Source organism: Pristis pectinata, chromosome 18 (assembly GCF_009764475.1).
Source record: "Pristis pectinata isolate sPriPec2 chromosome 18, sPriPec2.1.pri, whole genome shotgun sequence".
Taxonomy (NCBI): domain Eukaryota; kingdom Metazoa; phylum Chordata; class Chondrichthyes; order Rhinopristiformes; family Pristidae; genus Pristis; species Pristis pectinata.
The window spans coordinates 30772885-30799745 of record NC_067422.1 but is presented as its reverse complement, the minus strand read 5'-3'; the positions used below and the strand labels follow the sequence as shown (position 1 = coordinate 30799745).

Genomic DNA, 26861 nt, shown 5'->3' with positions numbered 1-26861 from the left:
CATACAAAAGGTTGATTTTTTTTTTAAATGGCTTAGAGTGTTAAAGGCAATATTAGCAAAGAGAGAAGATTGGCTAAAGGGTAATAAACCAGTGACAGATAATTTTCAGCTTTGGAAGTTTTAATATCGAGGTGCCAGAGCTGTCTACAAAGGGACAAAAGATTAAGCAAGTAACCAAGCCAGTATCAGATGGGAGCATAACGTGGAAAAATGCAAGGTTAATCATTATGGTAGGAAAAATAGAAAAGAATAAACTTTAAATAGTGTTAATGGAGACACTGCTTTAAGAAACACAGGAAGTTAACATGTAGGTAAAACAAGTAATCAGAAAGGCAAATTGTATGTTGGCTTTGTAAAGTGTTTGGAATACCAAAGCGCGGAAATCTTCCTGCAATTATAAAGGCTTTTGGAAAGGCCACAACTGGAGCATCTCAACCATCAAGAACTCTTCTACACTGATCCTCCATTAATCCCATTCTACCAACTCCACCCAGATTCTACTATTCACCTACACACCAGGGGCAATTTGCAGTGGCCAATTAACTTAATGACCCACATATCTTTGTGATGTGGGAGGAAACCAGAGCACCTGGAGGAGACCCACACAGTCACAAGGAGAATGTGCAGAATCCTTAAAGAAAGCATGCGAGGTCAGGATTGAACCCAGGTCTCTGGTACTCTGAGGCAGCAGCTCTATTTGCTGCACCACTGAGCTCCCCAACAGCTGATGAGTTAGTAAAGCCCATCTTTCTTTTGAAAGTATCACCTAAACACTTACCTCGGTGAATTATTTTCAAGTTTTCTTTTAAATAGTTAAGTGCTTTCACAGTCTGGAAGAGAGCAGATGAATATTAGTATCGTGCAGGATTGTTATAAAATAGTACATTAACACTGATCACAATCTCAATTATCAAACACAAATATTCTATGGTACAAGAGATTATACTTTTTGTTTTCTAACTGTCAGCCACCATTCTCAATAAAGCCACCAATATCAAAATAAGCAATTTTATTTCTCCAGAATTCTTTTCAAAATACCCAAGTTGGCTGGAAAATCCATCAATGGTCCTCTGTGCTTTCTGGTTGAATTTAGTTATGGAACATTAGTATTTGCAACAGCTAGCTAGAACTAGCTGCAAAGCCAATCAGGATTTCTGCACTGTCCTGCTTCTGGCCTCTCTCGCACCCATGATTTAATTAATGATTAATGATTCCATTAATGACTCAGTGTAGTTTCAGAATTTTCGACCCAAACCCCACTTTCTACCTTTTTCCTCGACGAGGCTCCTCAAAATCCACCAAACTAACTAAACTTTTGGTCACCTGTTAACTTGTTCTTTGACTGTGCCAATTTTTTAAAAATTTAAAATTATCCATATTTAGCCCCGTGATGCAGTTTGCTGTTAAAAATGCTAGAAAGGCAAACTGCTGTTTTACCAGTTAAATATACAATAGATTTTCTTTTAAATTCACGTACAGGGGAACCAACCGATTTCTGGCAAACAATAATGCAGGTTGACATTTAATCAGAAATAAATTAATACATTTACTCCAAACCTTGGCAGTTATATATTACATTATGGAACATTAATTGCAGAGATTATACTTGCAACAACTTTAAAACTAAACAGTTACTTACAGCTAATGTGATTTTGCCTAAGATTTCCTCTGGGATAACATCATCTAATGCACCATATACATATTTGTAGAATTTGTCAAATGAGGTAGACATGAGCTCCATACATATCCAACAATCGCCCTGAAAAGATACAGACTCAAGGATCAGATTTATCCTCCTGAAAAGTGACATTTGGCACACATAATAACCACTCTTTGGGTTTATGAGTCGACTGAGAGAAAATGTATGCCTTCAGTCTCGCAAGACAGTATGTTTTATTGCAGTGTTATGACACGTCTCTCAAAATATACCACAGAACAATATACTAATATTACTTAAGATATCAAGCTTGCAATTTCTGTCTTGATCACCTACTTTACACATCATCTTCAGAATAAAAATCATTAACTAGCTCAAAAAAAGTAGCAAACATCGTAAGCAATGTAAACAGAACAAAACAGTAGTACATTTTATTGTTGAATCTGATTATTACAAGAAATCTGGCAACCATACATAACCACAATTGCCACAGGAGTTGAGACGTGGGGGATAAGAATGAATTTGGTTAATACTGCTATATAATTTAACCAAAATATTAGACAATTAAATAAATGCCAGGCTTTAATTTTTAAAACATTTTTCAAATTCACTTTTCCTTCCAGAACCTGGCTATCATTTCTCAACTGTGCCCTCATTTGCAGTGAGGGGTAGGTATGATGACACCCTCCCCAGCAAGGATAGATGCAGCCAAGAAATATTACCTTGATCTTCTGTGCCAATCATCTAGGAGACATCATCAGCCCATACAAGGACTAGTCATGAGATTTCCCTACACGATGATGACAAACATCAGCAAGACCAAGGAATTGATTGTGGACTTCAGGAAGGGGAACTGGGGAGAACACACACAGTCCTCATTGAGGGGGTCAGCAGTGGAAAGGGTGAGCAACTTCAAGTTCCTGGGTGTCAACATCTTGGAGGATCTATCCTGGGCCCAACACATTGGTGCAATCACAAAGAAGGCACGCCAGTGGCTCTACTTCGTTAGGAGTTTGAGGAGATTTGGTATGTTACCAAAGACTCTTGCAAATTTCTAGAGATGCATGGTGGAGAATATTTTGACTGGTTGCACTACAGCCTGGTATGGAGGCTCCAATGCACAAGATCGCAAGGGGCTGTAGAAAGTTGAAGATTCAGCCATTTCCATCATGGGCACAGCCCTCCCCACCATCAAGAACATTTCTAGAGGTGGTGCCTCAAGAAGGCAGCATCCATCATCAAGGACCCTCAGAACCTGGGACATGCCCTCTTCTCATTACTACCATCGGGGAGGGGGTACAGGAGCTTGAAGAGCCACACTCAGTGATTCAGAAGTAGCTTCTTCCTCTCTGCTATCAGATTTCTGAACAGTCCATTAACCCATGAACACTACCTCATTATTCCTTTTTCTGCACTATTTATTTTGTAATTTATAGCAATTTTGTGTCTTTGCCCTGTATTGCTGCTGCAAATCAAATTTCATGTCATACAAGACTAATTATAAAGCTGATTCTGAATGGCAAGCTGCTTGGAGTGCACTTTGGGGTCTATCCTTCTAACGCAGGGTTAGCAACCAGTGGCACGTGGCTATAAACCATTGGACAATCCAGCCAGCCCACGACTCCCCAATCATCTATTTGTATGCATATCATCAAATGTTAGGATACTAAATACAATATAAAAATAGAAAATGCTGGAAAGACTCAGCAGATTAGGAGCATCTGTTGAAATACAAAAGCAGAGTTAATGTTTCGGACAGAAGATGAAGGGTCTTTCCAACGTTATCTGTTTTTATTTCAGATTTCTGCATCTGCAGTTTCTTGATTTGCATTAAATCCAGTATGTCTACTTAGATTTAAGTTACTAAAGATATTGCCCCATTTATTCGAAAGTGTTATGGGATTAGACATCTCTACGAATGAACTGCAATATGAACAAATGTTACAAGGATAAATCCAAGCCTTCCCATTTTTGGAAATGGGATTGTATCCTTGGTTTTTAGACTGCTGTGTATATATGCCACGATTTTCATCAGCACCCAAATGCGCCATAGACTTGCTTTCTCCTCAGTTTCCCCACCCTTTCCCACATTCAATTCTCTTCCACTTTGTCATCTATTAATGTTTTTGATATTTTTATACTGACTCAGTGAAATATTCTTTTATTTCATCCAACAACCTGTGCCTCATTTTGTCCAAATCCATTTCAATATTGATTTATCCTACAAATAGGACAGAGTTCTACTGAAAACATTACCCTGTCTTTTCCTTTTACAGTTGCTGTGATTTTTCCAGCATTGCTTTTGTTGGGAATTTGAAACATAAGCAACTAAGACTGTAATGCAAATAAGAAAGTGATCTGAACAGTCTCTGGGTGCTTTTTTTAAAACTATATCGTACAAATTTTTCCGGTGACTACAGGTTAAGATTTCCCATTTGAACATCAGTTTAATTAGACTTTGTTACCAAAAGCTCTTACAGAATTTGCATTATTAAAGGTCAAAGATCAAACACCTTTTCTCAATTTTCTCACCTCTCTGAAGAGTGCGCCATAAAACTGAACGATATATGGACAATCACTACTCCTCATTACAACATCTAAATCCATCAAAAGTTGTTTCTGTTCCTTCTCATCCACCGTTGATCGAATTCGCTGAAAGGAACAGAAAACATTAGAAAAATTGTCACAGCAAAACTTTCAATGCAGCTACAAGGTGATCCATTTTTATTAAGTGAACTGTTGTGACCTTCTTCTGCAGCTTAAAATCCAAATGTTATGGGTAGACTTATTATCTTTTTTCTCTGTACTTGTGTATGCTTTTTCAGCAACATTTATATGAAGTTGGGCACTTTAAGCCAAATCTTTAATAATCCAATAAACAGGTGGGAAACTATATGAAAAACTAGTTTTAATAAATACACTTGTGTTAATCAAAATAATCTACATTTTGTTCTTACAGTTACTTATAATCTTCCAACTGATAAAATAATCCTCTGCTGGTTTAAATATTCTTTTAGGTAGCCTGTTCCTTTCTGCTTCACCAGCAAAACTACGTCCTAAATGGTAAGTTATATCATGCACTTCAATTGCATTTCACATTTGTTGCCTTCTAACTATTAGGGAAAAAAGTCTGTGAATAATCCAAAATAAGCAAGTTCTGTTGAATGAATCCATCAAATACAACAGAAAAACTCTTTAATGGTTAAGTTGAGAGAGAGCGAGAGTGCACAGGTTCAATTGCTGGTGTCTGTCGTCAATTGGTCTCCTGCTGGTTTTCTTTTGAACATATCTGTAATAGCATCACCTGACAACACTGGACCATACACTGTAATAACTCGTCTTCCTAGCTATCACTGTTACTGAGTCACAGCAAGTTTAATGCTAAGTTGTAGTGCTACACAACCTCTCCTGCCAGATGAATCTTTGGGCATTATTGAAAGCAGCTTGTCAGAGGAGTAAGGGGGTCATATTAAATTAATCACAGGCATGAGGGCTGGCTGAAGGTAACATAAAATGACCAGAATAATGGGATCACAGTAAGCTATCAATGCTTTTACTATGTGCAAGGCATACACAAGACCAATAGTCATTGACCAAGACCAATAGACTTAAACTTGCTGCTTTAAGGATCGTAAAAACCATTAATTGTGATAGTCACATATAAACTCAAAAAATAAACAATTTCCCTGGAGTGTGGGCAGAACATGAAACTTGCTACCATACGGAGTGGTTAATACAAACAGATAAATTTAAAGGCACACCAGCTATGTACACAAGGGAAAAGGACAAGCCAGATAAGTAGATCAAATGAGGTTAAGTGGAAGGCAGCTTAATTCTGGCATGGATGGTTGGGTTGAATGTTATGCTCCCTGGGCTATAAATTTTATGTAGTTCTATGCAATACATGCCTTCTTGGCAATTAGTTTTAGTGAGTTCTGACAGTTTTAGTCTGCCTGCAGCTGGCTGTAAAACATGATGGCACCAGCAGATCTCAAACAACATGAAAGGGAGGAAGTTGGTAATGCAAACTGGCAAAAGGGTGCACTGCAATCTGATCTACATACACAGCATAAAGAGTTTACTGCATAAATTGAATAGTTTTTCATGAAAGGGGAATGTTAGAAATATCAAAAGTGACTTGCACTTCAAGATTTGGAAATCAAACTCAATTGAAGCTTAAGTATGAAATGCACATCAGACTATTTAAATGCAAATTCATGTGTACTGTAGTCTAGCTTTTATTGTACTGAATCATCAGGGTATCAGAGGGAATGAAGCTCATAATAAATAGACAGTAATTTAGGATGACCTGTCCAAAAGGCACTAAGCTCCTGCTGATGCTACAATCAGCAGCTTAAGAATGCACATAATTTATTAAAGAATCAAACTGAAGTAATTTTTTCAGTTACAACTAAACTCAACAGAAATTAGGGATTTGCAAATTATGCTACATTTGTAGTGTGCAGTATGTTAAATGTCTTTTTCCTTCTTATGCCAGTGGGTTGAATGTGTTCACCTTGGATGAATGTGTACATGTTCTGGTGGTTTAATGTCCTAAAGGACAGTTTCAACCCACTTCTTGTGAAAGCAGATCAGACGTAAACATTCCACCCACAAGCTAGTACAAATCGTCAAAGACAAGGGTTACAAATGCGATTACTTTGGAAAACTGCAGGGGGTGGGATGGGGTGGGGGTGCTGGGATGGAAATCACATCATTGCAATAAAGATGTTGTCTGAAACTGAAAATAAGCTACAGGAATAAAGTGGAAGTGTGCTTCTTAGTGACTGATTTTACTTTGCACAAATTGGAAGCAGTTCAGACTGATAGCTCAGATCTGGTACACTCGTGCTGACTGCATAAAATGTAGATAATGTGAAGGAAAAGTTCAGAAAGAATTTGAAAACAAAGCTGTTAAGTGTTTAAGTTTTGTAAAGCTCATTTTAATAAATGAATTTCCTATTTATCTTTCAGAAGCATGTCAAGCTTATCACAGAACTTGTATTTTAATGCTTACTTTCACTGCCATAACCTGTCCGCTTGGGTTATGGATCATTTTGTTCACAGAACCGTAGGCTCCACGTCCTATTTCCCCAAGGTCCTTGAGGTCATCTGCAGTGAAGTCATACAATTGTTCTGGAGAGATCTTCAATTTTCCTGAGGATTCAATGCTATGAGTCCGCAGCCTCTCTCTGAAAAAGGATTTCAAGAATGGTCGTTGGTCATCAAATCTTTAGAAATTTATTAATGACCAATTACAATCCATACTGCTTTAATAAGCTTCCTCTATTGTAGCTGTTTAGAAATATTACTTTAGTTCTTCTACTTCTTGCAAAACAAAACTATGATAATAGACGGAAGTCTGTGCACAACTAATGTGTAATCACTCATTCCTTTTTGCTCTCTTTCTATAGAAACTAGCTCACTTAGACTTCTCATCCAACGGTGTTGTAACAACAAGGCTATTTTCTTAAGCAGGCATCATCATCATATGCAATCAGATTACCATTTCAAAAGTACAGTCATGAAGAGTTTCAATACTGTTTCCTCTGATTTAATGAGAAGACAAACTACCATTTGGGCAGAGGTGGTGCAGACGCACTGATGTACATGTGCATTTGTTCATGCTTTACCAAAATGTTCAAACTCTTCCTTGTGCTGCCATCAGTGCAATTGCTTTCAGTATTTTGACATCCTCACTGTGCCTCCATATTTTTCTTTGCAATAATGGTGACTGAAATGATATACTGCACCCCAAGGTTAGTCTAGTACAAGTTCAGCACAAGCTCAACACTTTTTCATTCCATCTTGCTAAAAATATTGAAATGCAATAATGTCATGTTCAAATCCATCTGGCATTTTGTTATTGCTGCCTGCAAATTGTGTCTTTTCTACAGCAATCTATTCTCTTTTCAAATTTTACTTCTGTCTGTAAAATATCTTGCATTTAAGTTCCTTGATAATCAACTTCTATTGTGTCTTTTCCTTCCTAACGTCTTTGTATTTCCCACCTTGTCAATCACTCCATTGCCATTCAAGTTCTTTGTGTATGCCTCTTCCCTCATTCTAAATCACATGAGTTTTTAAATATGGGATCATGGTGTCTCAATAGTGTTTACTTTGTTCTCGTTTCATTGTGAAATATATTTTTCACGTTAAAGACTGGTTTGATGTTTCCTTTGCTGCTCCACATTGTTGATGACCAATATTTTTGTTTATTTTATAACCATATAAATGTACTGCACAGAAACTGGTCCTTACAGGCCATCTCATCCATGCCAGCCATGAGCTCATCTACGCTAATCCCATTTGCCCACATTAGGCCTGTATCTCTCTTCTCCTTTCCAATCCAAGTACTAGTCCAAACGCCTTTTAAACATTGTAAGAGTATCTCCCTCCATTACCTCCTCTGGTTGCTCATTCCAGATACTTACCACACTATGTGGAAAAACTTACCTCTCAGATCTCTTAAATTTCCCCCCTCACATCTTAAACCTATGCCTTCTAGTTCTAGATTGTCCTGCTGTGGGAATAAGAAGCTATCTATCCTATCTAAGCCCCTCATAATTTTGTAAACCTCTAAGGTTATCCTTAGGTTCCAGTGAGAGTAAACCTTATTCAATCTCATCTTATAACAACCACACATTTCCAAATTGAATATCTAACCAGTAAAATTGATTTCGCTCAATTTGTTTACTATTATTTGTCATAATTATGTCGTTCTCCATTATCATACTTATAGTAAGGTCACTATTAAGATCTCATATTTTTAATTCTTTTATCTACCCCTATCCATTCCCCATTCTAGAGAAAATTCTTGTTAGGTTTCTCACAAACTGGGTTAGGAGTTCTAAACATATTGTTGCAACTCTATTCTATTATCCCCTTTGTCTATATCTTAGAGCCATAGAATCATACAACATGGAAACGGGCCATTCGGCTCAATTCATCCACACCGACTAGTGGGCACCCTTCTGTATTAATCCCATTGCCCAGCACTTGGTCCATACCGAGGCACTCATAAATGCAACACTTCTTAAATGCTACTTGGCTTCAACCACACTCTCCAGGTGAAGAAAGTCTCTCTTACATCCCCTCTCTCTTCTCCTTATCTTGCATCATGTCCTCTGGTTTTATCTACCTGTGATATGGGTAAAATTTCCTGTAGTCTACCCTATCAATACCCCTTATAGACCTCAATCATAGCCCCTCTTAATCTCCTCCATTCCATAGAGAACAGAGGTAGACTCTCCAGTCTCCCCTTACAACTGAATTGCTCTCTCTCAGGAAACATCCTGGTGAACCTCTTCTGCCCCCTCTTCAGCACTATCACATCCTTCCCTCTGGTGACCAGAACTGCATGCAGTGCTCCATCTGAGGTCTTACCAAGGTTTCATATAGTTGCAGATAAACTGCCTATTTCTGTATTCAGTGCCCCAACTAATGAAGGCCAGTATCCCATATGCCTTTCTAACCATGTTATCACCTTCAAAAATCTATGAACTCGTACTCCAAAGTCTCTCTTCTCCTCAGTACTTCCCGAGACCTTAACATTCATGGTATATGTCCTAGCCACACTAGTACTCCCAAAATACATCAACTCATTTGCCTGAATTAAACTCCATCTCACCAACACATCAATATCTTTCTGCAGCCTACGACTACCCTCCACACTATCAACTTCAACATTCTTTGTGTCATCCACAAACTTACTGATCATACCTCTAACATCCACGTCATTCACGGATATTACAAACAAGGGTCCCAGCGTGGGACACCATTTATCACAGGTATTCAACTGTGAAAAATAACCTCTACCATCATTCTCTTTCTATCGCCAAAACAATTATGGACCCAGTTTGCCAAATTGCCCTGAATCCTCTGGGCTCTAATCTTTGAAACAGTCTTCCATCTGGGACCTTGTCAGAAGCCTTACTAAAGTCCACGTAAATGAACTTCCTTGCCCTCATTGATACACTTTGTTACCTCTTCAGTCAAATTTGGTCAGACAGGATCTGCCCTTGAAAAAGCCATGTTGGCTGTCTCTGATTAGTCCCTGCCTTTCCAAGTGATCATAAATCCTCTCCCTCGGAATTCTTTTTCCAGTAATGTTAGACTCACAGGTCTATGGTTACCAGGCTTTCCCCTGCTGCCTTTCTTGGGGAAAAAAAAAGGGGGACTATACTATCCTCCATTCATTCAGTACCTCACTTGTGTCCAGCAAAGTTTTAAAAATCTCAACTAGAGCTCCAGCAATCTCTTCCCATCAGTGAGACACAGTGAAGGATGGGTAGGACTGTCAACTCAATATCCCAGGGCACGGAATTTTCAGGCAAGACGGGGGGAAATAAAAGGGGAGACAACATTGCACTGTTAGTCAAAGATTGCCTCACTCCAATGTTAAAGCTTCGCATTCATCTTATTTACTAGTGATACCGAAAGCATTTAGACTCAATTTAGCTTTGACCAACTGAATGTGGATAGTTGAAATTTCTACGAGGTAAAAGCTACTTTAACACCTAGTTAAAGCCATGCCCCTCAGCATATCAGCTGTCAAAAGTGCCAATGAGACTAAATGCGAAATGTTTGATGTTCATAACCATTCAAAAATATTCATTATTACATTTATAATATTAAAATATTAAAACTTTTGAATACTTAAAAAGACACCCAAAAAAATGAAAAAAAAACAAGTGCTTATTAATTAACTAACATAATAAAGATAATGAAAGTACTTTGTATGCAAGCTCCTGTCCAAAATCAAATCTGTTAAAGTTCGCGGTCCCCAGTGAGACTTCATGAGGAATCAAAAGATAGAGTGCAGTTGTCCCCAGATCAAAGATCAGCCTAACATAAGAATAGTACATAGGTAAAAGTAGTCTCTTCCAGGTAGAACTACTGTTTTGTTTTAAATCAGAAGATGAAGGCCATCATCTTTTGTTTCTCTCCACACTCATTGAGTGTCACTTCTTTCTCTACTTCCATTATCGAGATAATGCTCTATTTCATCTCTTCATTGTCATTTCAAAACATTCTGTACTCTAAAATACCTCCCAGTCTTGACTTTTCTATAGAGATGTCTCAGTCACCCACATCGGAGCAGGTTGCTCAAGGTGCATTACTACTTCCATTTTTCCTGTTTTATTATAGAATATATACAGGCCTATTTAACTTACTTTTAATAGAAGTTTCTCCATTATTTTACAACCATCTTTTTTGCACCATACTTCCTTGTCATTTGCACTTTTAGTTTATGCTTTCTTCCTGGTCATTTACAAGTTCTCTGACTCCACGGCCTTTGTGTAATAATATAATAAGGGACTGGGCAGGCAAATTGTTAAACCAAATATTCTGGTTCAACAATCATAACGCGAGCATTAATCAATGCAATGGCAATGTCATCATGCATGGGTAAGATTCTGATGCAGTTGTCAGAAATTAAAACATATGGAGCAGTCATTCACACCTCCAAAAATAACTGAAGGTCTGGTATGATTGACTTTTCCTACTGCAGTCTAGCAAATGAAAGGTAGGTAAAATACATTCAAACCTATTCATGCAGGTCAGAAAAAAATATACACAGGCTTTTCTCTTGCCTGGAAAGAATATTGGTCAAGGAAAGGATGAAGAAGCAAATCTGCACCAATACAAGGATAGAAATGCATTTCACAAACAAAAATCTTTCACACTTAAAAAGCTATTTTGATCTGTTTTTAAATGTATTCTAAATTTATTTGTAATTGAAACACAAAAGTCTCACCATGTCAACATTTGACCAGATCATACTTGGAACCACCACCCAGGGTCTCCCCATGTCAATACTGAACTGGTCAGGATATGGAGGATCCATCTTCCTGGTCCACAGTATTCTAGAAGACACCAATGTGCCAGATAGCAGCATATCTAGCAGTGCAGTGAGGAAGCCCCATACCCAACATATTCTTGAAAGCTTTGAGGGCAGGCAAAACCCCATACCCAGGCTTTCGGAATATCAAAGCTGTTATAGTAATTTTTGTTTTAAATGATTAGGCATTGAGACACATTTAAACTTATTAAAGTTGCAGCAAGTAATTTTTTAACAAGTTAACTAAAACACCTAAAGATGCTTGTAAATAAAGTATTAAACTAAAGCAAACTTAAAAGTAGGAACTTTGCTTTCCCTTTGCCTCTCTGCCAACAGTTCCATTCAAACTCAGAGATCCAGCACAAATGCATGTAAGTGACAGTGCATATCTGAATTTAACAAATTATAAGCTTTATTTTTCTAGCAAATGAATTCCAATTTTCCCAAGTTAACTATGGACTTCCATGAAGCCCTACACTTTGTTCCTTTTAGATTTAGCAAATTTGTTCATTTAACATATTTAAAAAATAATCATTGCGCTCAACAAATCAAAGCAGGAAATGAAATAATGACATTACAAAGCTTAATAAAGGCAAATTAACTATATATACTTAGACTAGAATACTTTTTAAAAAAAATGATTACTTCCAATTTTAAAAATACCTCATTTCACCATCTCACTCAAATTGCCAAAATATTTGTTGACCATTTTTGAACAAGTCCCTTTACAAATGCTTTTCATTGGGTTTTTACACTATTTAGGCATGCTACATTTCCCAAGGTGACCTTCCATCAGCGTATCAAATAAGAGGTTTAGGAAACTAAAATTCTTCACAGTAATCTATTCTGATGGAACACTGTGCGGTGTTGGTTCCGCAAAGCTCTGTAATTTGCAAATAAATCTGAATAATTTGAACTTGGAATCCAAAGAATCTAAAAGTTAACTACTGGAACTCGTATTAATTCCAAGACTCGTAGGTCAGAGGTGGAAAAGAAAGGCTTAGTGGGTCAAATAACTTCACTTATTGAACTTGGGTGACATAGCAAGACATTGCTGGTTCAGATTACACACCCTATTATGGATAAGATACTTCAAAAATGAGGTTAAAAGCTCAAGCAATTTTTTTTTTGATGGACGTATGTTTTTTTTTCACGAGACCTTTAACTTTAGGGATCTGTGTACAAATCTAACTCCCACGGTCTAATGGAAAATTATAGAAACTTAACGAACAGGAGGTCATTTGGTTGCTTATACCCATTCTGGCTGAGAAAAGATCCAGTCTAAATCCTCTTCCCACTCCCTTCGTTTGTGACCCTTCCAGGTGCTCAACCAAGCTCTTTTTGGGAAGGTTTCTGCATCAACACACCAATTTTTCAGGTAGAATTCCAGAATCCTAACATCAGTGTGAAAAAAACCTTGCCTCAACTTTGCTTTATTCCTTTTACCAACTAGTTTCAATTAAAACACCACCTGCCCACCCCACCCAATTATTGGTCAAGAAAAAGAAACCATCATCCACTCTAGCTAGGGCTCTCATCATCACCTCATTTTGTAGCAAAATTACTTTTCCTTAAAGGTGATTTGAGGAGGAAGCAAACTTACAACTCTGCTCCTCAAGTCCATGGCACATTATAGCATAGCAGTGCCAAGTTACTAGTAGACTTGATACATTATTTGGTTTTGGCACTGCATAACAAAATTCAAGTTCAACTTCACAGCACTGAAATCTAGGACCTTGATAAGTGGCCTGACAGATGTAACAAAAAAGTGAATAGGTTTTGAAAAATGACTTTCATGATTCTTTAAAAACAGAGAATATCAAAGATGGCTGGTCTATGTTTAAAAAGCACTGACAAAGCACTCCAGTTTTAACCTGGTGTTTCTGCAAAAACTTCAATTAACTTGCAATATAAACTCTCGAAACAAGTTGGGACTACAGACCTGTGGTTGTGCAAATTTAAATCCCCAAGAATGTATATTAATAGAAGGAAGTGAAAAAAGGCTCTTTCAAATATTTGCCAATAACTGAGTGGGGTGGTGTTTTAATTTAAACCAATTGTTTAAAAAGATTAAACTTGGCAAATGTGGGTTGGGCCTTTAGATAGCAGGGTACTGATGCATTCACTTTTACAACCTATATTTGCTTCTCATTTCAATGTGGTGGAACTATGTGGGGTAGATTCAGACCTAGGCTTCCCACTGTTGAGAGCTCCCAACTTTCAGACTGATTGAATCTGTTCTTCCCCAAGGATCTATTTTCTAAAATTCAAGAGCCCTGTCAAAAAAGCATATCCAAACCAGTAAGGCAGATCTCATCTAGTTTTACATTTGCCTAGTGAACATAATAGACTCCCCAATTTTTCTCTTCCTTTACCATCTTACACAAATGACTAAAAATTGAATTCATATATATAAATGCATTGCATACTAGTACTTTGCTTACAGTAGTTTTTTGCATAATGTATTAACATCAATTGTACTTAATGTCCATCAGATCAAAAACAAATAGTCAAAAATGAGAACTTAAATGTAATTTTAGCAAACACCAGGTCAGTTGCTGCTCTCCACGAGCTCTACAGAAGCATAATAGAACTACTAAGATGATAACAGAAACCACAATATACTTTCAATCCAGCTCATCTTTATCAACATGCACATAATGAAATTTTATGCTTAAATTGTTATCTTAACTGGAAGCTTTTGCAATTTGATCTTAATGAAGTCTCCCTTTGTGTTGTTGGCTACCTCCCCTTTAATGGTACTTGAACTAAAGCCTGGTATTACTAACTGAAGCAAAAATAATTCCACAAGCACAAACTTATACAGATTATTTCAACTATGTGATGATAGCCTTTCCTTGGGACTGAAAAAAAATTATAAACCATGTGCTTAGCTTCAGTTTTGTGCTTAGCAAAAAAAACTTGTGCAAAATAGTGCCTATTAACTCAACTTTAGTCCTACATCCAAAATAGTAGATGTGATTGGCCAGATAGAAAAAAAACTAGTTACAGATATAAAAGTTGGGGGTGGGGAAGAGGAGAGAAGGGATAGTAATAAACTAAAAAAGGAAAGATGGGATAAAGACCAAACTTTTAGACAATGGACGATAGTTTGGCAACTACTGATGTTAGAAAACTGAAAATGCTTTTGTCATTTATTACAATGCAAACAAATTCACCTCACCTTCTTAAAAACCCAAGAATATGAACCATGAATATTTACATACTGAGAATTAAGGCAACCAACCTAGCAAACTGAGAAACTATTGACCTATGCCAAATAATTCCTATCAATGCAAAATGGGATTATACTGAGAAAACATTCAGTGGGATCCAAGAGTTCAGTGTTAACATCCAGTTTTCATATTTTGTGAAACTAATACCACAACCCAAATACTACAGTCAAGAATTGAGTAAAAAAAACTCAAAGCAGCAACAGATTTTCAAAGCTATCCCAAAGTGATGTACATGATGACAAATAAAACAGGCACTATGTCCAACCCATATTACCACTAACAATGATATTAATAAACATCTTTAAAGGAACAAAAACTTTCAAAGACACTAACAGGAGGCCAATCAGAAAAAGAAGTTTGAAATTAAACTAAAAAGCTTTGCCATACAGTCAGGAGGGAAGTAAAGCGACAAACACAGGAGATGCCATAGCATCTGAACATCAGAATGAGAAAAAAGTTGGTGAACCTGTAGCCAATATTACTTGAGCATAGAGATAACATACACATACTAATTTAGTGCAGCTCAAGAATCGAGCTGCAAAATTTTGAATAACCTTTCTTTTAAGCGAAGGATGGGAAGTCAGCAGGAGAATAGTGAAGAGAATAGTCTGAAGAAAACAAAAGTGTGGAGGAGAATTTCAGCACAATGAAATACACAGAGCTGGGATCTGTTTTCATTTTAAAGCACTTAAAATACATGAGACACAGATTCCCTTTAGTATTCCAAAAGGCAATACTTCTGACAATACAGCATTTCCTCGGTGAAGTCCAAGGACAGGTTCGCTGGACTGGGAAGAAAAATTTGAACTCTCTGCCTACTGATTGAAGAGGCAAGAGTATATCAAGTAGCTGAAATTATGTTTTGGATGAAATTGTTTTAAAATTTGAAGTAATTCTAATATATAGGCTTGAGTGCAACAGATTATTAGAGGTTGAAGGTGAAGCTTATGCACATCATGCCAAGCTAAAGTGTAATCCACTGCAACAGAAAATTCAGTTTACTTAAAATTAGTCTACAACTCACTCACAAATGGGCATTCTTGTAAACAAATGTTTTAGAGAGCACATAGAATTAACTTAATGAATACTTGTTGGAGAATAAAACTTTCCCTCTAGAATTTAAACAATAAATTTATATCCTGATGTAAATAACTATGAAAATAAAAGAACAGAAAAGCTCTTGGGTCTCAACATTTGTAGGCCACTGTTTGCATAATCATTATTTTCTTAAAACATAAGATAAGCAATGCAGTTCTGACCTCATTTATTGCAGACACTTCATGTTGACTGCAAGGCATGTCGATAATGGAGAAATATTATGATTGATCAAGTTTGGCTCAGTTGCAGCTCTCACCTCAACAGGACAAAAATTAACACGTTCAAATCACACTCCCACATTTGGGTGATTCAGGCTGGCATTTCAGAGAAGATACTAAATCAATGGTACAGTTGAAATATTGCATGAAGATCTTCTCCCTTGCACTGGAAATATAAGCAAACATCTGAAGCAATTTAGGGTTTGCTCAGTTGGTTCGAGGAAAAATAAGTACAAGTTGCGATACTTGAATTGCAAAGTTTCCTTATTTTATAATTATACCCATGTCTGTTTTTTCATCCCAAGCAAATGCTAACAATCATATTCAAATAAGTATCATTTTGATATATGAACCACTTAATATTTAATGATCGTAGGAAATAATTTTGTCCATAGTGAATCTGTCAAATTCTCCTGGGACCATTACTCTGTGCAAGGCAAGTTCTATCCTTGGGTATCAATCTATAAACAACTAAACTGAGTTACTATTTTAGTACTTTAGTTACTCCAAAATTTGTTTTTAGTATGTACATAAACCTATTCAAAAATCACTATTTAAATAGCTTTTCCAAGAATAGGGAATAATAATTTCACACTAATTAAACTAAAATTGACTAAAATTAGAAGTTACATAGCATTTGGACTTACAAATTTACACAAAAATTTTGAGTAAACCCAAACATCCCAATGAACCTCAAAGCCAACAACTAGAAAGCAACTGGAAAAAGCAAAAAAGAAATCAACAGATGCTAGAAATAAAACCAGAAAATGCTGCGGATATGTTGGCAACACATTTACGATTAATGACCTTTCATCAGAACTGACCACTGACTTAAAACAATAACTCTGTTCCTCTCTCCACAGATGCTGCCTGACTTGCCTATCCCCAGCACATTCTATTTTTAAATGAAGTACACATCATGAAAGAAGAGGGATAGAAAGTGTCAGAGCTTTGTTGAAGGAGGCTACACTTTTTACAAATAATGTCATAACACAAAACCATTGTTTTGTTCTAGAAATCTTCTCACAATTAAGATAACAATTTAATACAGAAATGCCAGGAAATGGGTTATGATAATCTTCCTATTACCTTAACCTTACAACACAAAGTGGTTGATGGATCCATGCCAGCTCACATGGGAGCAATCACATTGGTCCAGTTACCTTCACCATATTTTCCCCGAACCAATGCAACTTGTTCTCTTTCACACATGCTCATCAAATTCCTTTTGATTCTTTTTTTTAAAAAATCACTGAACTACACCAAGGGGTAATTTATAGCAGCGAAATCACCAATCAGCACCCCTTTGCTTAAATAACAAAGATAATTATTCAGACATAGCTGAATAAGAGCAAGATTGAAGCTACATTTTGTATGCCAATGACATTAAATATTCTCCCTCTTATCAACAGCACAACTATAATTACCCTGACATTCTATGCCATACCATAGAGCAGGCACTAAAATAATACTTGTTTAGATATTGGGGAAAATATAGGTTTGATATATGCCTTCAATGGACCTAATTTCTATTAAAGAAATTTTACAGGGATAAAGAAACATTAATCAATTGAAAAAAACACACATTAGGTAGTGCTGTTGCCTTTCAGGTCCAGTGACTCAGGTTCAATCCTGATCTCTGGTGCTTTTCGTGTGGAGTTTTCACATTCTGTGTGACTGCACAGGTTCTCTCTCATATCCCAAAGATATCCTGGTTGGTCAATTAATTGGCTACTGCAAATTATCCCGAAAGCAGGTAGGTAGCTAGAGAATCCAGTTGGAGTTAACGGGCATGAGTGAGAATGGGTTAATAGGTTACAAGTAAATAAGTGAGGCAAGGGGATTGGACCAATTGCTCCAAGTGCTAGAATACTGTAGATTCAATGGGTCAAGTGGCCTCCTCCCCTATTAAAAGTAAAAATGAAACTTTAAAGCAGAGGAATAGGAGAATGCATTTCCTCCAGGTACTCCTATTTCCTCCCACATCCCAAAAGATGTGTGGATTGGTAGGTTAATTGGGCACTATAAATTGCCTCAAGTAAGGAGGTGCATGGGAGAATCTGGGAGGAGCTGGTGAGAATGTGGGGAGAATAAAAAATGGGATTGATGTTGGATTAGTCTAACTGGGTGGTTGGTGGAAGTGTTGACTCGATGGGCCAAAGGGCCCATTGTTATGTTAGATCTCTCTATAAGTATTTAGAAAGGATAAAAAGGGAGTGGATATGCAGCAAAATGTTGAATTTAGTACAAGAGCCAAGACGGTCAAATGTTTTACACACACAAATCCTCAAGTGGGAAATATGTTGATAATACAGGAAAAAAATTCATGGAGTTCAAAACTTAGAACCAATGGTTAGGCTGAAACAGAACATGGTGTCCATAGTTCACTTTAGCAAAGATTTCAAATTCGAGGAGACCTCCAATGACAGCATGGATAGCATTGTTATGCTTTGAACTAACAAGATAATGGCGGCTCCTATCATTAGGTGCTAGAATATACAAAGTTGAGAGATTTGATATGGATAAATTGGAAACAACCCATACATTAAATTGGGAATTGGAGCCCATGAATTCAAGGTCAGTGCTAGAATAAACAGAAATTTTAGGTTATTAAAAAAAAAGCATCAGAATCTGTTGATATTTGAAATGCCACAGCAAAGACAATGCTGAAAGCATAATCCATAATTAGCTTTTCAAGAGAAGGGTATGAAAACTGGAAAACAGTCAATGAAGCACTTTTAAAATAGTTATATTGTAACAACACAATGATGGCAACCAAGTTTCAGACAACAAGGTCCCACGAATAGCAAAGTGATAATGATCAGATGATGTCTTTTTAGACATGCTGATTTCAGACTCAATACTGTCCAGGACTTCAAGGATAAATGCCTTCCACTCCTTCTAAGTAGTTGGGACTTTTTAAGCTTGTTTTATGGTGCAGTCATAACATTGGTTTTATACCTCATCAGAAAGATAATGCTGCTGACTGTGAAGAATTCCGTGCTCAAGTCACTCAAATGGGACTTCAACCCACAATCTTTAATTCAAAGGCTGAGTATATTCAAATAAGCTATGGAAACAACCAGCAAAAAAAAGCAAAGTCTGATGCTGAAGTGGGAGGACAATTGAAAATCAGTACAGGTGCAAGAGGTACAATGTCTTCTGTAATTCCATGGAAATGGAAGTGGAATCATGTCACTCTTGGACTGAGTGACATTTGGAGTTTAAACCAATGTCCTAAGGTAACTCTGCACTCATCTCTTTCCGCTTTGCATTAATCCTTACCACCTTAATTTACCATCCTCTCCAAACTCCCCCCCACCTCCCCCAAACACACACCACACTGCATGACATACCACTAAATGAAATCACAAAGAATGAATCAAAAACTTGGAACCAAGATATAGCAACAAAGTTTGACAATTCTACCATGTTGTTTATGGTAATATACACAGTTTCATGTGAAAGTGGACTGCATTGTATTGAAAAAATATTTTAAAAATCTGTTACAGAATGTGAAGCCACAGAATTAATCAAGTACAGGCAAATCAGATGCACCTCCTAATAACCTCAAAAATGTAACCTGCGATCCAGCGGCAAAAAATTAACTGTTTATATTCTTCCATTTCCACAGCAGAGCAAGACAATTGGCTCATATGTAGGTCAACAATAATTAGGAAAGCTAACAGAATGTTATTATTTATAGCTCAGGGAACTGAATTCAAAGGAAAATTATGTTTCTTTTCTGGTGGACATTAGAGAGAGACCACATCTGGAATATTATGAAGAATATTAGTTTCTTTCTTTCAGGAAGGATGTTAGCACAGTTCAGAGAAGGTTTACAAGACTAATACCAGGAATGCATGGGTTGTCTCAAGGAAAAATTGAACAGCCTAGGTTTGTATTCACTGGAGTTCAGAAGTGCAACATACAGGATCGTTCGACCATTGGCTCTTGACACAAAGGATGTAGAGAGAATGTTTCCTCTTTTGGGAGTGTCTAAACATGGGATCACTATTTAAAAATAAGGTGTCACCCATTAAAGGCAGATGAAGAGAAATTTTTGGTGGGGGGGGGGGGTGCTTTCTTCCTCAGAGGGCAAGTCTTCAAATATTTTTAAGGCAGGATGCTACATACCTGATAAGCAAAGAGGGGTGAGGGTGAAAGATTATTGCAGGTAAATGGAAATTCAGGGTTGAAGTTAGTCAGATCAGGCTTGAGGTACTAAGTGGCCGACTCCTATTCCTAATGCATATTAAAATTGAAGTACACCTCCCTCATTCCCAATATATCTGTTGGTTACAGAGGCTGCTGAGCTTCACAGGCTATAAATATAAATATAATTCAAATTAGTTACAAGCTTAATAATTGGTCCAAGAATTACAGTTCTATGTTACACATTAGGCAAATCCAAACAAACCTTGTTCGTTTCATTTCCAATGATATGAAGTCTTCATCCACAGGAGCTGAAAGTTCCAAAGATCCAAGGTCTGGGCCCTGTTTTTGGGTGGGCCTGGACCTGCAGAAAATATCAGTGTAAAATCTAACAGACTAATGGAAAAAGAGTGGCAAATGTTAGCACTGCAAATTTGTGTTTTTTTTTAAGCTGATGGAAATGCTTGTCAAAAGTTAGAGCTGATGGCTACAGTACAATACTGACCCTCCTAACTCCAAATTTTAACGTAGCGTTTGCCTATGTATATTAAGAAAAAATTCTATGAACTATACATTTCCAAGAGACATAAAACACAATAGCACCTTCACAGCATCTTCAGATGTGTATACATCAAACTCTATTGAGCCCCATCTCTGAGAGGTGACCAATGGAAAATTCAAAGTAAAACTGAATAAATTAAAATATCATCACAAACAAAAATGAATAGAATTGTTTAATCTTTCAATTTAAGATTTTTTCTTCTGCTACTGGTACAAGTTCACTGGTGGGAATCTTCAAAAATATTATCAACACTGGTACACATACAAGCCAAATATTTCCAGCCTTTTCTGCCATCCCTGGCTATTTCATGATCTAACTCCATATACTCGCCTTTGTCTCACATCCCTTGGTATTTGTTTCACAGAAATCTATGTAGAAATTAAAATTAACAGGTGGCTTTGCATAAACAACTATTTGCTACTCAAAACATCCGCAAATCTTTATGGGCAAGTACGTTTCCTCACTTTATTCCTAAAAGATCTGGCACTAAATTTGAACTGTGGTTGTAGATTCCCTTAAAGAGTATTGTAAATATTAATGGGACTGAAAGGCCATATATATCAAATGATTTACTTCTATTTCTTACATCCTTTCAATACCTTGAACATTTTGATCAGAGCAACTCATGACCCAACTTACAGGGAATAGAAGCTGAGTTTGCATAATACGTCCTCACTTCAACCCTTTGAATCCAAGTACCTTTCCGTTAGATCTGCACTGCAATCCATCCAAGACCAAATCTCTAAGGTGTGATGCCCAAATCTGCTCTCAGCATTCTTGGTGAGGTCACACAGGGGTTACATTGCTGCAACTGAACCCCACCCCCTTACAGCTGAGCCCTCTAGGAATAGAGGCCCAGAAGCCAAGATTCCATTGCTGTTTTGATTTCTTTTGTATCTGTACATGATTTCATGATGCAAGAACATAGACCTCTAATGCTACAAATGTTTAGTGAATATTCTTCATTAAACTGTAGCTTGCAAAAAACCGACAATAAAGTATCTGCTCCATAATTCCCTGGAAAACCCTCTCACCTTTCTCAACTCTGGAAATCTCGCCCTCAGCCTTTTCAATTCCTGCTTCTGTCCCTTTAAGATGCTCCTTCAAACTGACCCTGCTCCTTTTAAGTCATGTGGCTCGATGCAGTTTTGTCTGACACCATTACCAGGTGTCTTGGGACATTTATCCACATGTAAAGATACGTGTAATGATACCATGTTAATGCAATTTGTTGATCAGTAGTCAAACTAATTGTAGTGGCAAGCTTACATGAAGCAAACCTACACTTGACAGCACTGTGGCGAGCCTAACACAAAAGTAACATTGCTTGATTCAACTTCATCGGTTACAGCTGTTCAGCTATAACTTTTATATGTTGTTACATAGGTATCCAGCAAAAAATATTTCATGAGCACAGAATATTAGCACAGTGATAAGAAACCATGCTTAAGATCAATTCCACTATACACCCATTCTAAGATATCAGCCAGAATTTTACTGTTTGTACAAAATTATGTGCATTTGTTTCTTTGAATGACCAATGGGGCTTGTGTCCTAACAAATGTGGATCCATTGGAATGACCCTTTGCAAAGATATTTGAGGAAGTTTAAATTATGTTTTGCTTTGTTATCCATCGTAAGATGCATTTTACATTGCAGTTGTGCTTTAATGACGTGGTGGTGCAAGTTGTGCAAAGTGGATCTAAGAATTTTAAATCCAGCTGTGTTCTTTGTGTGGAAAATCTAGTTAAAATGTTGAAACTGTTGTGCACAAGTACACTTCGATATTCCAGGTTTCAACTTGCTGCAAAGCATCCATATGGAGCCTGTTTTTGATTAAAGAGTAGTTTTTACAAAGTGAATCTAATCAAAGTAAACTAGAAAAGTACATCTAATAAAAAATAGCAAGTCATGAAAAAACAAATTAAAAGCAAATCAATGGGCATTATTTTTGATAATTAATGTCACTGTTAGTCTCAATGTGATGACTGTTTTAAATTATATTCAAAACAATGTGTTGTCCAGCTATTGGCATCTGGTCCATTCTATTAAATGTAGTATTTGTCAGTCTAATAACAGGCAGTGAATTAAAACTAGCATCTGAAATGATACAAATCTAAATTCTTATGATGTGCTTAAAATGGCATTATTACTATTCCCAAGGGCATGTCTATTATAAGATTGTGGGCTTCCAGTGTAATCTCTGACCAGAGAAAAGCCAATTTCCTTTCAGTGTTGTGTTGAATATTTCTGAAAGGTTTTTGTTTTGGGGGTAGGGGATAGTAGCATTAAAGAAAAACTCTGATCAAAGATATTTTCAAGATATACAATCAACTTAAAAGGAAAAGTGGCTTTGCTGGAGTCTCTCCTTCAAGAATCAAGAACAAACAAGGCCATTTATGTACCCATTTGATTCCAAACTCAAAGGATAATTTGTTCTACGGCAGGTTTTAGCACTTGTTATTCTGTGCAAACTTGAACCTCTCAATCATGTCAATATATGGCAGACAAGAAGCCAATGCACAACACATTGCAGCTCCCCGAGAGGAAGGCACAAACTAGGGAGGACTGTCATGAATTCCCTGCCAAGCAAGTTACTGATTTTCTTTCCACATTTCTAAATCAGCAATTAACGGATGGCAAATGTTTCTCGATATCATGTAATAATTGAAGATATGTACACTGGGCTTCTCTTCAATGCCTCCTAGTGGGTAACAGGTAGTTGCTCAGATTTGCAGATTGGCTTCTCATCAAGTGACAAGAGTCTGGCAGCATCAGTACACGTGACTTTAGGGGTCATGGAAGGGGCAGAGATGATTCAATTCAAATGGACAGTCCAAAATAAGAGACAGTTGGATGATCTGCTTTTGGGTGTCTGTTCACAGAGCGGTTAGGGCATTAAAGGGTGAAAGAGACTTTGACATTCTGTGGTAATATAATTTTGAAGAGTCAATTATTTTATAAATACAAGCCTTCCAAAGACTACACGTTGCCATTTTAAAATATAATTACAACTATTGAAACAAAATTGAGTTTATGCAAAATAAGCCAACCAATTGTTTAAAGCAATGAGGCAAAAAGGATTCAGCCTTCAAACTGGAGAACAAATGCATTGATATTTCATCTGTTAAGGTAACATGAGCTTGAATTTTCATTTTTAATTGATAACAGAAAAAAATCCTAAAAATCTACTTGATTTTTTAGCACTGATTGAACTGTCAATATATTTTGCAATGTCAATTGGGCATTTTGTTTTAAGAATGCAATAGCTTGAAGGCAGCACAGACTAATTACCAATTACAATTGTTTGTGGGCACAATAGAATATGCTAGTCAGTGAAAGGACCAATTAACTTGTGGGAGATAAAAACCACAAATAGTGAAAATGTAAGCAGGTTGTCTACTTTGAATTGGCGGGTAGTATTGTCATTCCCAATTCAATCGCCTTTTATTATAGAAACACAGTTGATACATTTGCCTTGTTTCTTTTCCTCAGTAACTTTCGCTAATTTGAAAAACATCAGAACTGAAAAATGCCTAACTGATAAAACAAATCAAGATTTAAAGCCAAATTCTGACTATAATTCAACAGCACCAACCACAAATGGGTTCTTTAAAACTGCCATTAAATACAATGAAATAGTAAATCTTCACAGATACTGCTTATTTTCACAATGCTATGTAATATGCAGCTGTTTATTACCATTAAAAGCATATTCTTCTGAATTCCATGCAGCACACTCTTGAAAGCAATTAAATCAATTCCAACCTTCACTTTTCAATTCAAAACATCTACAGGGGTAGCTGTGACTTTCATTTTAACTGCACACACCCCTTCCCCCAGCCACCCAGTCTCCAGCCAGCAGGAATGTGATGTTGAGTGTTAGAAGGCAATTCAGATACCAAGGACATCTTGTTCCCATCTTCCTCCCCCCCTAGCTAAAGTAGTCAGTCACTGATCAGTACACAAAACCACCTCTATTCTCCTGTTCTCTTTTCTTAAATATGTTTAAATACAACATCCCACATATAGCTCAGGCTGAAATAATAGACCAGACATTAAATCTGCTACTTTTGTCTGGCATGATTTTGTTCAGAAGCAGCTGGTGGTTTTACCTACTTAATCATGTGAATAATTTGTCCTATTTTTGTATTTGAAAACAAAGAGCACATTAAGCACAAGTTATTTATAAACATAGCTTAGCTTACAATTTAACTAATAGTTACGTGCTTTTCAATTATTTTTAAGTAGATTGGCTTTTTTTTAATATAAAGAAACATATCAACAATACATAGGACACTCAAGAACAAACTGCAATTTTTTCCTGTCACTTTACAACCATGGAAATGATTCCTGATTATCCCAATTATTGTTCTAATTAGTGCAAAATAGAAGTTGCTGATTCAAATCAAGGATGTCAAATACATCTGAGGGTAGATATCATAACTGGGATAGCTACATTTCAATTTAAAAAACATACAGGTTTCCACCCTGGTTTGTAATTCGTTTTCTCTCTGCATCCTTTAACCGTACCACCCTTCCAAAGAAAAATATTTCACTGCACATTTCTCTGCATTACATTCAGCTTCCATATGTATCTGCCCATTTCGTTGCTATTAGCCTCCTCGGTTTATTATTTTCAGTTTCATATCTGCTAACAATGAAACCAGTCCACGCTCTGCAGAAAATGATGTGAAATACTTAATGAATTAACTGTGCTGCAATCTCTGAATCCCAAAATAATGTTACTCCAATATACCAAGCTTTCACACAAGATCAGCATCAAAGTTCTGCAACAATCATAAATCCTACAATGTATTTTTTTTAAAAAACACAGAACTATACTAGCATATCAATAATAAAAACTAATGGACTGAAATGCTAATGTTACAAAAGAATGAGTTATTCAAAGTGTCCATGGATTAAGGTTTTGAATGACAGATTTGTTATTGAGTAGACACTTCTCTCATCATGCCAAATTCAAAATAGATTTTTTGGAAAAGCTTATACAATGATCACTGAGCATGGAAATTTCACAAATGACATATTTAGACATATGTAACATTATTTTTTCACCACATATTTTTGGAAACTTCAACTTGGCTCAATGAACTCAAACATCAACTTTGTTTCCCTCTCCACTCACACTGCCTAAATATAGCCAGCATTCTATTTTATTTCGGAAGTTTAAAGTTTCAATGCGACTTTAAGTGGCTGACAGAAAAAGCAATCCAGTCAGCAAGAACTACCTTCACCCATCACTATTTTATTTAAATCTTTGAAAATGATGGCAAATAATAAATAACTTTCCACAAAAACACAGCAAATGCTGGAAATCTGAAATTATAAACAGAAAAGTCCAACAATACTCAGCAGGTCAGGCAGTCGCAGAGAGAAAGAGTTAACAGTACAGGCCTTCTATCAGATCTGTTAACTTTCATAGATTCAGGGGCACTTCTCATTGGACAAGATATGATCTAGGTTTAGAACCACAAACACAATATTTGCAACTGAGCTGGTATCTGATTAAATAGGATTCAATATTTCCTCAGAATCAGTCCACATATCCAGTGTCCATTTGTAATACAACAGACAAATGTGAACGTCCTCAAAATATTTTTCACTATTTACTTCAGATTATAATGCAAACATGGGAACTTCCATTTGCAAATATCAGCTAGCTGGGATCATATAAATGTTAGAAAACAGAAATTGAAAATATTTTTGTTTTTGCAGATTGCTAACCTATAAATAATACCCATAGGTTATATTCTATATATCAATTACATTCATAATCAGCTTACATTTATCACTACAAAATATTAATAGTTCATCCTCTGGGAAATAAAGTAATCTAATGCACTCAAACTTCTGTCATGAAATGTCCACAGTACATACTGCTGACCCTCACCTGATAATCAAGCACTGCAGAGTGAAAAGGTAACTAACCAATAGTAGCAATGGGTCTCAGGTTGCACTACAATCCTGACTGAAGGTAAAAACTGAGACCTTTGACAGAAAACACCACTGAATGTTACACAAAAGGAGATTAAAACAGCTTCAAAGTTTACACCAACAAAATTTCAAATTT

General features: G+C 36.6%; 1 protein-coding gene across 3 annotated transcripts in view; it reads right to left on the bottom strand.

Annotated features, from left to right (window-relative positions):
- map2k4a (mitogen-activated protein kinase kinase 4a) overlaps positions 1–26861 on the bottom strand; it is a 103888-nt gene that overhangs the window by 33198 nt on the left and 43829 nt on the right. Inside the window, exons 1-5 of one of the 3 annotated variants that reach the window (XM_052032922.1) lie at positions 20474–20593; positions 6675–6849; positions 4190–4309; positions 1640–1759; positions 779–830 (exon numbers count right to left, since the gene is read on the bottom strand). In XM_052032922.1, coding sequence (XP_051888882.1) covers positions 779–830; positions 1640–1759; positions 4190–4309; positions 6675–6849; positions 20474–20487 — 481 coding nt within the window. In that variant the 5' untranslated portion in view covers positions 20488–20593. Of the gene's footprint in view, positions 1–778; positions 831–1639; positions 1760–4189; positions 4310–6674; positions 6850–16091; positions 16189–20473; positions 20594–26861 lie in introns of those variants that run through there. The other 2 variants (XM_052032921.1, XM_052032920.1) reach the window with 2 other exon arrangements.